General features: G+C 38.5%; 1 protein-coding gene across 1 annotated transcript in view; it reads left to right on the top strand.

The window, feature by feature from the left end:
• Positions 1-563: 563 nt before the first annotated feature.
• The window catches only part of ubac1 (UBA domain containing 1), a 63815-nt gene continuing 50351 nt past the window's right edge, over positions 564-14027 (top strand). The window contains exons 1-2 of the mRNA XM_039763854.1: positions 564-949; positions 5917-6037. Of these exons, the coding sequence (XP_039619788.1) occupies positions 812-949; positions 5917-6037 (259 nt within the window). The 5' untranslated portion in view covers positions 564-811. The remainder of the gene's footprint in view (positions 950-5916; positions 6038-14027) is intronic.

Here is a 14027-nt window from a genome sequence, read left to right as displayed (position 1 = left end):
CTTTAACATGACACTACTTACTGTTGTTTTTCATCTATTTTATGGTGAGAATTGACTCGATTAATAGACTCACAAATTCCGCTTTTAATTTAAAGTTGAATGTACTCTTGTTAAAAGTGCACGCATGAAAAATCTTCCAATTTTACAACCATTTGAATATATTTTATAGGAACCATATTTGGTATCTGTTTTCACACTCTCGATCGGGTGAGAAACTGCAATCTGAAATTTCAAAGGTAAATTTATCACGATCGTCTAATGCTCTATGAGCACAGGGATTTCACCCTTCTGAAACCTCACTTGTGTGTACAGATTAATGAATAAAAAGCTAAACATAAAGAAGCTAATTTGTTTCAGTCTATTTAATTTGTAAGTAGTCAAACATTGTGCATTAGCGAAAACATGTAGGCTCTAGGATAGACTAATAAAGCCTTCGTACCAGGCGTTTAGCCGAACGTCGCTCCCTACACGCTTAGCGAAGAACAATACTACATTTCCCATGATATACTCGGCGGACCATGCTATGTCACTTGCTCGTTGACTGCGTGAAGGTGGAGATGACTTCATTTCCCACAATGCTTATCCCCACACACTCTGGTCGAAGTTGACAGTTCAGTCTTGGAAGGATTGTAAGGAAAACAGCGAACCTATACCGAGGAGCATAAGTGGCCTGATGAACATTGAGGAAAGCGAGCGGGGACATCCTGCCGACGGCGAATAAACATGAGAGAGTGACCAGCGAGGCCAGGCGTGGACAGTGCAGAAGGCAGGCGGGCGGCAGTTCTACCAAGCTGCTGGATCGGGGGACACGATGTTCGTACAGGAGGAGAAGATCTTCTCAGGGAAGACACTTAAAGTCCACATCTGTACCATGGAGGGATGCGAGTGGCTGGAGGAGGTTGCGGACGACACTACAGTGGAAAAACTCAAAGAAAAGTGCTTGAAGCACGTATGTGTATTTCATATTTTTTAATGTAAAAAAGTAAACGGAATACACTGGTTACATCAGACCAGGCCCCTGACGCGAATATTTATAGACCGGTGCTATTTATACCTGATCCTGGTTGAGACGTTCGCCAGACATGGGGTCTGCTAATAAATATTCAGGACGGTAGTGTTTAAGACCAGACCGATACTCTGGGCCGGCCAGAGAATTTTCCCAAATGGAAGAGCTGGATACACTTGTCAGTCGAGATGCCTTTCATTTTTTTATGTAGTATAATTAAACGTGACAAACCAACAGTCGTTTGGCCACTTTACATTATAAAATCAAAGCGATTAAATCATTACATTAAAATTACGAAAGCCTTGTAAGACGGTGTTATGTAAATCATGTTGGATATATTACTGATTTTATCAGTATTTTTTCAGTGTATATCAAAAAATGTGTTAGGAGATGAAAAAAAAATTGTTTGAGTGAAACAGCATCTGAAGAATTTTGTTTTTCACAGTTAGTACACGAAACCCAGTGCCTGGTGGAGTTAGGGAGAATCAAAATTAAAGGCATAACTGAATGGCATTATTGAATTCTGTGAAGTTCCCTGAAATAGATTCTGTCATCATGAATTACATTTTATGCAAAAGTTAGAGGTAGAGGTTTAAAACATTTTTTGGCTCATCATTCCCATGTTTCAGTCTTATCTACATGCAGGGTGTAATTCCTCCTTCTGAAAGCAGAATATCCGTTGGTATGACGTTTGTGGTGCTGCAGGCTTTCCTCTGGTAAGTGTAGTCACCTAAATAAGAACAAAGTCCTGAAAGCACCATCTATGGGATTGCATTTCAGTTCCAAGTTAGGAATGATATCACCCTGATACACAACTGAGTCGTATTTATCATATTTGACTAGCAAAATTAATTGTTCTTAAAAATTGTATTCCCTTTTACAAAAAAAGATTTATTCTTATTGTCAAACTTTGTTTTATTCAAAGGCTGTTGTTTAATGTTCCTGGCTACTGTTCGTAAAGGGGAAACAACTAAGCCAGGTGTACTAGTTCACTGACGTTTTAAAAGAAATTAATAACCTGTTTTTGTAAGAAGTTGGGAGTAAGTATGAAGAGAACTCTCTTGGTCACTAGTTTTTTTTTTCAAGCCAACTAAGTATAGTAGTTATGATGTTTTATAATTGGGTACATGATTTTATTTGTTACACTATTTACCTTTTTATTATAGCGCTATGCACGACTAGTTTCTGTACTTATACCATCAAAGTACTCAAGTTGCTTTGAAGAAAGCACATCAGTTCACCTGGGCTACATTCATTGATGATTATGCTGTAGATAGTACTGCTGCATACCAATTCCTCTAATCATTATTTACAATTCACTTCTGCTGTAATAAATAAGAATACTAGTTGGACTGGAAGTCAAATGGAATTGAAATGTAACAAAAGGTTATGGAAAGAAAGCTGAAAATTGAATATATAAGAAGTGTGACTTGCGTTGTTACATGGTGTTCATATCCGTCTGTGAATTATGGATTGAATTTTCAAAATTGAATTAAAAATACTGCATGCTTCTAAGCCTTATCTCATTACTATTTGCACATCATTTCTAGGTACAGCTCATTCTTAGTTTTGGTGGATGACTTCTGTTGCTATCAGTGAAATGGACAGTATTGTGTCCAATTAGAAAGAGCAATGTTTTCCCTTTTAAGTATAAACTGCTTTGTGTAACCCATTTTTGAAATGGAAGCGTTAACTAGATGAATAGTGTGGCTTTCTAATCTCTAAACTTCAGGACTGATCTTAAAGTTGATTGCTGCTTCATGCAGAATTATGAATATTCTTCACATGCACATAATTGATATGTGATATAAATTGATGTGTTGAAGTGAAATTGGCCTGGATAGGTCAAAAACAGTACACACGGTCATCAGTCCCTTCTAGTAGCTGCCAAAGACTGTAACACTTAAAAGACACAGCCAGCCTCTCATTTATTTAAATCGGACAAGTGTGGATTTTTTTTACATGTTTCACAAATGGAACATTTGAATGTATTAAATTTCTTATTGTGATGGTTAGTTTACTGTTCTCCATTATTTAGAAGATACCTCTATCTAGAAAAAATAAAATACAATCTGAGTGATCAACAGGAAAGTACAGCTAACAAATTGCAGAGAACAAAATTTAAAAATGTAACCCAAGAAGCCGAGCATTACTGTTAGTCCAGAAGGCTATGTGAAAGCTATTAGTCCAATAAAACTATGGCTGTTTGATGGTTGGTAAGGTCGGTACAAGTGTGGATCTTGGAGAAATATAAAAGGGTATCCCAACAGTCTCAAGGTGCTTTCAGATATGTTTTTAGTAGATGCTTATTATGTTCATCCAGGGGCTGGGTTTGCCAATGTGCCTCATTTAAGGCATAGCCTGTAAAATTTGAAAATTGATTTAAAAAAAAAGCAGTTTTGATAACTAAATGAAGGATTAAGAGATAATTTATTGAGAAAACAACACATTAATGATCTGTTTAGTGTTTTTATATGGAGTATGCAGGAACTTATCTCGAAACCTGAGCATTTATAACCGTCATTTATATATATTCCGACAATGTGCTAATTGTAATGTAAAATATTTAAATCTCAATTACTGGTATCCTTTTTCTTTTACGTTTTGTAAAAGACTTTGATGTACACCCTGTGTATGAAATTGTGTGGTAGAAATAAGTGATGTTGTTGTTGTAATCATAATAGTGTCCTATAGGATTGATGGTAATTTTTTTTTTTTTTTTAATCCTAGTGAAAACTTGTTCAGAAGTTTCCTTGGCAAATTATGTGCTTCCTAGTTGTAATAGTTGAGTATGTATTTTGCCCACAACAATTTTCTTATTCTGGGTTCCTTTGATACTTAATTTCCACCACATTTGTCAGTAAATTTGGCTTAGACATAAACCACAAATAGTTTGTATGTTGTGTACTTGAATTGCCCATGATTGCACAAGGACAGGATCTGCTGGCTGCAGTGTAAGATTTCATGAAGCTGTGAGGTTCCCTTCTCTTATTCCATGCACTACTCTCATAGCCAGTTGCTTTGTTATACCATGTGTAGTGATACACAAATTTGTGAATTTAAAGCTTTTTAATCTGAATAAATCTGAAACCTTTATTACATGAAATATTTAAACCTTCCTAATTCAGGTTCTTGGGGTTCTAAAGCATTTTATCTAAGTATACATTCACATACTCCTACTCAAAGTTGCTAATATTTAGAATCTGCTGTTTCCCTAACACAGTTGTCTTAAAAATGGGAGGAATGCCAAAATACCTTGAGTAAAAACTCTACTAAGCACAGGATTTAAACCATGGACATGGAATCGTTTCTTTAAAATTATATTTGTTGTCCTGAAGCATTGCCCTCCTAATAGTAGTTTGGGCAATATCTTAAGCAGTAAATTAATATAGAAAAGGCATATGCTATCCCAGCCTTTTAACAGTGACTCAGCTTTACCACAACATCCAAAAACATCTCTCTATTAGTACAGAAAATTTTGAGTCCCGTTAGACAAACCTTTGTGAAGAGATTTTTTCAAGCCCTCTCACCTCTCATTTGTGTGAATGCTTTTGTCAGACACAGTTCCTGTGCTCTCAGTTCTTATACATTTTTACATTTTCCTCACTTAAAGTTCCCAATAAAAGAAGACTTATTATGACCAAATCTTATTGAAGAATTTCATCCCGAAGGTTTATCAACAGAAGAAATGAATACAGGGGCAATGCTAGCACTGAGAAACGATGAAGTCAAATGAATTAATGCAGAAATTGTCTATCGGTTACATGGCAAATTGGTTAAATGCATATCAATAGACTATGCTGAAACAGTTGGTGGTGATGGTGCGGAAATGAAAACAACTTACAATATCCCGTAGAATATCTACAACCGTTAACGCTGTCCGGTCTTCCACCGGCCAAATTACTGTTTAAAGAAGTATGTATTGTAATGTTATTGCGTAATTTATGTCTGAGTGATGGGCTATACAATAGGACAAGATTAGTTGTATTTAGAATTGGTCGAAGAATTCTGACATGTAAAATTTTCACCGGAGACAAGAAAGGTAATGTAGTACATCTTCTGTGGATAACATTAGACACCAAAGGAGATCCTGATATGCCATTCGTATTAAAATATTTGCAGTTTCCCATTAGAATAGCTTTTGCTATGACAATAAATCACAGGGACAAACATTCGAAAAAGTTGGTTCATTTATTAGAGAGAAAGAAACGCTATTCACTCACGGGCATATTTTGCGTTGTCACAATGTAAGTCCAAACATGGAATCAAAATTGTTTCTACTGACGTTTTACAGTAAAAACATAAGTTTAAAAAGTATTTCCATGTTAATTTCAAAGCCAAACATAACAAAAACGTATAATGCAACAAATACCTCTAACGCAACATGAAACATCATTTTCTTAATTAATTTATTACGTTTTACTATTTTTTACTATGGTTAATTACTTGCTGTAATGTAAAATAGTTAGTTCTATTATGTATATGTAACAGTTCACATGAAAATAACAATCTGTTTTAATTGTTACATCCGCTTCTGTATTCGCGAGCAGCAGATCTGCAAAGTGGCTAGTGCGTAGCGCCCGCCCGGGGGTTGGCAAGCAAAGCAAGGACCCCTAGTATAATTTAAAAGTATTTTGTTTTGTTCTTTGCAACTGATGAACAGATATTTTAATGAAAGAAAATGTTTATTAAAATATGTACCCACAATATAATAGACTCTTAATCAGTTTTATCAGATAGTGGTTTATTTTGAAAGGTTGGTTTTTACTCTCTTATGGTTTGGCATTTGTATCATCAGGTATATGTTATAATAATATATTTTAGCTACTCCATAGTTAGAGTTTGACTTTTGATTAAAAAAGGTGAGATATTTTACTAAATATAAAGTAATGACTCTGTGTTATTTCTAGTGTGCACACGGAAGTCTTGAAGACCCAAAGACTGTGACCCATCACAAACTAATCCATGCTGCTTCTGAAAGAGTGCTAATGGACACTAAAACTGTAGCCGAAGAAAATATTCGAGACAAAGGTAAGCTAATTCTGTTGTCAAGTTCTTTTAATCTCGGAACCTTTCTGTAATGGACATACTTGTTATAACTCAGCCTTGCCACAATCAGGCCAGTTGTACACATTTCATAATATTTACAATAAAGGACTATATTTTAAACATTGCAGAATTTGCCTGAGTTGAAAAAACAATACCAAATTAAAGTTTCTTATTTCCTCTTCTTTCCATTCTGTATTCAAACATCTGTCTCTTTTCGACTGCTTTCCTGCTGCTAAAGAGTAGTTACCTCTGCCAATATGCTTAATTTATTTTCATTTTGAAAAGTCTCACTTATAATTGTAAGTCCTGGAACATTATCCATGAGGCCGGCAACATTTTAAGAAGCAAGTTGTTGATTAGTAGCACTCTCTTTTGCATACTATTAGAAATGCTATATCTCTGTTGGCTAACCATTACATACTGTACATACATACATATAGGCAGTCTCTAATGTAACTTATGTTGATGAAGACATAGAAATAAAATATGGAAATGAACTGGTAGTCTCCCATAACAAGCTGTTTCCGGGAAGGTACAACTATAGGCTCCATTGTCTTTTTTTATAGGGATGTTTCAACATTGCACTTTTTAAAAGTAACAACAACAACAGCATTTATTTATATAGCATGTTTCATACAAATTATGTAGCTCAAAGTGCTTTACAAGATGAAGAAAGAAAACAGAGAATTATAAAAATAAGATTAGGCAATACAAAGTAACAAAGAATAAAGTAAGGTCCAATGGTCAGGAGGACAGGAAAAAAACCAAAAACAAACTCCACAGGGCTGGAGAAGAACCAAAAAACAAAATCTGCAGTGGTTCCGAGGCCACAAGACCATTCTACCTAACAAAAATGATCTAAATCAGTCCTCATGGTTTTCAAGCTTCACGTGGAAGAATTAGATGATGATGGTCATGTGGACATCTGGCCTTCGATCCATCAATGTAAGGACTGCATGGTGCCTTGATCAGGTGGTGGTGGTGCAGGCATAATCAAATCCTTAACTCCTTCTTCCTCAATCTTTGTTTTCCTTGCTAAAGTTGGTTTAGATCTTTAGCAATCCTTAGCTAGGCTGTCCTCATTTTTGCTAGCCTTGTACAGAATTGCACACATTACTCCCTATCATAGGCCATTAACTGCATAAGTCTCTTCCTTTCCGTTCATTTAAGGGTGTTTTTGTTCTTTCTTTGTAATAATATCCTGAATGTTTGTTCAGTGCTAACCTTTAGCTCTTAAATTGTAGGATTAATTCTTTAAATTTTTCTCTAGGAAGCCTTAGCTGACCAGTAAGTGTTTTCCTAATAACTATAGTGTATGTTATAATTTTAACAAGAAGTTTAAGTGAACTTTAACAATTAAAACTCCTTTTTCTGTGTTTACTGCACCAATGGTTTTCATTATAACTTTATGATGATTTCACATCAATGCATGGCTGCAGTAATGGCAGCTGTCTTTTTTGTTTTCTTGTGCCCTCTGCTGTATGAAATCTTTTTGACGTCTGTGTTCTGTTGACAAACATAAATAACATAATTTTGAGAGAGTAATAAAGAAGTAAAACTCAATGGTCATGTCCCTTGGGCACATTGATATTCCTTACAGGAGGGCTGATATGAGGTGCAATTAAAAATAACTCTGCTCAACAGGTGCACAGTCACTCTTCTAAAGGACAGCAGGTTAATGTAATGAGTCTGTTGGCCCTGCCAAGTATAGACGTGTCACTCAAATGTGAAATATAAATAACTAGCTGAGGTACGCAGTGTTTCTGGACTACAGATAACATGTAAGTTCTCATTGGTGCATTGAGTAAATGTGAGGATTCTTTTTTCTGCTTTGTAAAGACACATGGCAATTTAGTGAAAACAGATGAGACTTTATGTTATTTATTTTGTGTTCAATAGGAGTGAAGTAATCAACATGTTTGCTCTTTTTTGTTAACGCCACAGTTCAGTTACTTACTGTAGCAATAATGACTTTAACAAAAGTACATGTGTAATGGAGAATGTGCAGCTGCAGAAATTCCTTTTTTTGCACCACACTTTACAGAGACTAATAATAAAACATGTCTTTGTACCACATCTCAATATTTTTGAACTTAAGCTGAACCTCACAGGATTTTGTGAGGCCTAGTTGAATATGTTCAACAATGATTAGTCAAAAGGTCTGCAACTTGGTAAACAAGTATTAGGAGACTAGCAAATTGACAGGGCACACTGAGTTTATTCCTTATGCCATCATGCCATGTATACATTTTTTTGGTACAAAATAATGCATGTTTTTATTTGAAATAATGAAATGGGTTGATCTTCTCAAGTTTGACCCATGCATGATCATATCTATTGTTGCACATATGCCACCATCCTTCAGCTGAAACTTTGACCATTGTGCCTCAGATAATTATATACAACACCATCTCAGAAAAATGCAAATAAAAGTAGAAAGCAGTTATTAGTAAATGATAATGAATGAACTTTGACCTGAAAACAATATAACAGCCCATGTGATGTTGCTGTTAATTAATTATATTGTCTTTTTAAAACTAAACACATATTTTGATTTTGATTTTACAACATGTTCCAAAAACAATTTGGAAAGTTAAAAATTTGCCATGTTGTAACTTTGCACTTCCTTCTCACAACACTTTATAATAATTTATTTACTGTTTTAGTTTCTTCCAATTCTTCTTGTAAAAAGATCTTAAGGTGTGGACAAGCTTGGAGTCTTTGTTGTTGCATTTTATGCCACACAGTTACAAAATGTACCACAAATTCTCAATTGGGGACCAGTCAAGACTACTGGTGGGCCAGTCAATCATCTGTACCCTCTTCCTATGCAGCCTTGCCTTTGTAATTCACACAGAATGCGGTTTTACATTGTCTTGCTGAATGTGTATGGCTGTCCATGAAAGAGATGTCATCTTGAAAGCAGCATATGTTGCTTCAAAATCTGTATATACTTTTTAGTGTTAATGGTCCCATTGCAGAAGTACAGATTACTCTTGCTCAATGCACTGCAGAATCCCATGCCTTCACAGATGCTGGCTTCTGGACTTGTAGCTGATAACAGTCTGGATGATCATTTTCTTCTTTGGTTCGGAGAAAATGACATGCATTTCTTCCAAATAAGGTCAGAAATATTGATTAATTCAACTGCAATACATGTTTTCACTGTGTGTGTATATGTGGTGTGTGTGTGTAAGTATGGAAGTGCTCTGGGATACACTGATATTACATCCAGGGTTGGTTCCTGTCTTTGACAAAATCCTAAAGGTGTAGATTTTGGGCAATCATTATACTTTTGGATTAAGCAAGTTCCAAGATGGATGGATAGATATATTGATGAATCTATACTAATAAAAGGCAAAGCCCTCACTGACTCACTCACTCACTCACTCACTCACTCACTGACTCATCACTAATTCTCCAACTTCCTGTGTAGGTAGAAGGCTGAAATTTGGCAGGCTCATTCCTTACAGCTTCCGTACAAAAGTTGGGCAGGTTTCATTTCGAAATTCTACGCGTAATGGTCATAACTGGAAGTGATTTTTCTCCATTTACTATAATGGAGTTGAGCGCGAAAGCCGTGGGGGCGGAGTTTCGTGTGACATCATCACGCCTCCCATGTAATCACGTGAACTGACTTTTAACGCAGTACGTAGAAAACCAGGAAGAGCTCCATAACGTGCTGAAGAAAACATGCATTATATAATTGAGAAGGCAGCGAAACAATAGGAAGCGAGCGAATGACATATATACAACCATATTCATGAGTGCTGCTACTTCGGAAACAAAGCACGGTGTAAACATAAAATTTAAATTAAGTTCATAGACAGGCTGCGCTGGCGTGCATGCCCACGTATCACGGGATACAAGTTTAATGAGAGGACGAGGATATAAACGAGAGATGTATATTATTGTTATTAATGGCCCGGGGATATGAAGCGCTGGTAACACAATAAACTACAGATCCCATAATGCAGCGCTTTAGCTGCCTTGCCGAACACTTACCGCGTTAATCAAGTCTAGCTTATGATGCTGCAAGTTATTGTGAAGCTAGCCCACACGATGCCGAAAAGAAAAGTTGATTCTGAAAATAGAGCCCTTAAAAACCGATGGGAGGCTGAGTATATGTTTACTGACATTGCCGGTAAACACGTGTGTCTCATTTGTGGAGCTAATATGGCTGTAATTACAGAATTTAATCTAAGATGGCACTATGAGACAAAACATCACGATAACTTGAAAGACCTGAATGCAATGCAGAAGATATAGAAAGCAGAAGAGTTAAAGAAGAATCCAGCTAGGGTTACCACTTTTAATACAAAAATAAGGGACGACACTTTGCAGACTCTACTTAAAAGACCCCCTCCTCACTAGACAGTTAAAAAGACCAATCAAACTAACGATGACATCAAGTATTACCCAATCAAAAGTAGGAAAGGAGGCATCTTCTTAAAATGCGTGTGGGATGATTTGCATGAGACGCTGCTTTAAAAAAAATGATAAAAAAAATACGGAACAAAACCCGTCCCGTATTGATTCAAAATGGGACGCGCAATTTCATTCTCAAATACGGGACGATTCCGTATTTTAAAGGACGGGTGGCAACCCTAAATCCAGCAGATGTTTTTACCCGTGCAAAATCACAAAGTGATTTCAAGTGAAGCTGCTTTTATGGGAGACACAAATGCACCAAGTGCAACTTGCCCCACTTTCCCTGTTGCCAAGTAATGTTGAACCAAGTCGGCACAACGGTGTTTTCAAATACGCACTTTGCTGATAAACTGAGCGCACTGCGCACTGAGTTCGCACTGCGCTTTGGTGACTTTGAAGAACAAAAAAATAATTTTGAGTTGTTTCGCAACCCATTTGCCATCGATGTGGAAACTGCACCTGTGCAGATTCAGATGGAGGTGATTGAGCTGCAGTGTAATGGCACACTGAAGGCAAAGTACGATACTGCAGTGCCCGCACAGTTTATTCACTCCATTCCCGCAGAAATGCTCCAGCTTCGTCTACATGCGGCTCGAACCTTGTGCATGTTTGGTAGCACATATCTGTGTGAGAAGCTCTTCTCAGTGATGACGACTAACAAAACGGCACACAGGAGTCGCCTCACTGATGAGCACCTGCTGTCCATCCGGACAATCTCCACAACACAGAACCTCACACCAAACATAAACGAACTTGTTGCCAAAAAAAGATACCAGGCGTCCAGCTCTAATAACATGACATATGAGCAAAGACAACTGAATGATTTGATTTGTTATTGCTGAAAAGAACAAATTTTATTTATATTTCCAGGTTTTGTTATGCAGCATGTTCATATTTGAATTTGTATAATTTTGACAGGATATATTTTTATGGAGAGCAAAATCTTTTGGGATATTTCAAATTTAAGTTTATTTTTTATGTAAAATTACATAAGAGTAAAGAAATTTGAATCTTTGTTCTTTTAACGTTTACTTTATTTCTAACTTGTATAATTTAGACAGGATATATTTTTATGGATTGCAAAATATAAGTTATTTAAGGTTTGAGTTGATTTATTCCGGAATAATATTCTGTCGACTAAATAAAAATTCCTTCTATTTAAATTTTAAATAGAACTTGAACAGAAACGATAGTTCATAATATCCACGAAGACTTGCACGTAAGAGCGGAGTCATCCGTTTTAACAAGCAGCGTATTGCACTGATAATGAAATAGCCTGCCCATTTAATTATTTAGGAATGGATAAATAAATTAAGATTTTGTACAAATAATGTTTTTTTTTCTTCCTTCATGGATTCTGGCACCCCAGCAACAGTTGCTCACCCCAAATACTGTATATATGTGTGTGTGTGTATATATATATATATATATATATATATATATATATATATATATATATATATATATATATATACATATATATATTTGTGTGTATATGTGTGTGTATGTATATGTATGTGTGTATATGTAGATATATGTATATATATATATGTAGATGTATGTGTATATATGTATGTATTGTCACAAGAACGAGACATTGACAGATAAAGAGTTGGGGCAGCCACCCGTATATTGTGGTATCCTGGCTGCAAAAGTCGTTTTTCTTTAACAAAATACAGAGCACTGAAGTGCACACAACCGAGTCCAAAACAAGACTAAAGAAACAAAGGAAAAGGGGCAGGTTTTAAAGGGGGAGACAGGAAGTGAGGTCGTATGGATCTGGCACGTGGTCTTCCACCATTGGCTCGTAGCCGGAGGTGACATCAGAGGGACTGGAGCTGGTGTGGCCGACTTCCATTGGCTCAGTCCCGGAAGTGATGTCAGGAGATCCAGGTGAAATCCCCCGGGGATGGTCTACAGGCAAGGGAGAAAAGAGTCAGTGCACTCTGCCACACCCGGCATGCCTCCAACTGCCTTCACTCAAGCCCTTTAGCTGCCTCCCATGCGCGTGTGTGACAAGGCCCCCTTAGCCCAGACCCGGCGGGTCGGGCGACCTAACCGAGAGGTCATGAACCCGAGAAAGAGCATCAGCGTTGGCGTGGAGCGCCCCCCGACGATGAACGAGCGAAAACTTGTACGGCTGCAGGTCAAGAAACCACCGGGTGACCCGCTGATTCGACTCCTTGTGGAGGGCCATCCACTGTAGGGGTGCATGGTCCGTGACAAGGGTGAATTCCCGGCCCAACAGGTAGTACCTCAGCTGAGTAATCGCCCATTTAATCGCCAGAGCCTCCCTCTCCACCGCAGCATACCTGGTCTCCCGGTCCAACAGTTTCGGCTCAGGAACATGATGGGGTGCTCCACACCATCGACGCTTTGGCTCAGCACGGCGCCCAGGCCTGTGTCCGAAGCGTCCGTCTGGAGGATGAAAGGCAAAGAAAAGTTAGGTGCCATCAAAACAGGTGTGGGCGTAAGGGCCTGCTTTAAGTCACCAAATGCAGCGCCTGTTTTTCAGTCCATACCACAATGTTCGGGCCCTCTTCTTTGTTAAATCAGTCAAGGCGCCGCTCTCTCCAAAACCGGGTACAAACCGGCGGTAGTACCCGCTAACCGAAAGGCTTGGACTTGCCGCTTGGTTCATGGACGGGCCATTTCAGAATGGCATCAATTTTGGAGCACTGTGGCCTTACGGTACCCACCCACCAGGTAGCCTAAATATTTGGCTCGCTTAATCCAAGAAGCATTTCTGGGATTAATCCGAGCCCGCCTCACCAAGTGTCCGTAATACCGCTTGGACATGCTGTAGGTGTTCCTTCCATGTGCTGGAATAGATGACCACGTCATCCAGGTAGGCAGCACTGTATGAGTTATGAGGCCGAAGCACTTTGTCCACCAGACGCTGAAAGGTTGCTGGAGCCCGTGTAACCCAAATGGAAGGACACGATACTGCCAGTGTCCGCTAGGGGTACTAAACGCGTTTTTACCTTCGGAGTCCGTTAAAGGAACCTGCCAGTACCCTTTCGTCATGTCAAGTGTGGTCAGGTATTGAGCCTGTCCAAGCCTCTCGAGGAGGTCGCCCACGCGTGGCATTGGATAAGCATCAAATTGGGAGACTTGATTGCCGACGGAAGTCATTGCAGAACCTCCAACTTCCGTCAGGCTTACCGACGAGCACAATGGGGCTGGACCAGGGACTATAACTTTCCTCAATCACACCTAGCTCCAGCATGCGCTTGATCTCAAGCTCCACTTCAGCCTTTTTTGCCTCGGGAAGACGATACGGGCGTTCTCGGACAACAACCCCGGCTCTGTCACGATGTTGTGCTCAATCAGAGAGGTCCTTCCGGGTTCTCACTGACTACCTCCCGAGCGGTCCGGATAACTGTTTCCAGCTCCTGCCGCTGTCTGGGACTTAAGTCCGTGCCGGGTTAAGGTCGTGTGTGTGGCGAAGAGTGGCGGGCTGGCCGGAGGAGGGATCGGGGTCCCTGTCCTTCCACGGTTTCAGCAGGTTCACATGATAAACCCGCTCCTTTGGCCGGCG

This window comes from Polypterus senegalus, chromosome 9 (genome assembly GCF_016835505.1).
Source record: "Polypterus senegalus isolate Bchr_013 chromosome 9, ASM1683550v1, whole genome shotgun sequence".
Taxonomy (NCBI): domain Eukaryota; kingdom Metazoa; phylum Chordata; class Cladistia; order Polypteriformes; family Polypteridae; genus Polypterus; species Polypterus senegalus.
Note: the sequence above shows the minus strand (reverse complement) of the source record. Positions and strands in the feature narration are given on the sequence as shown.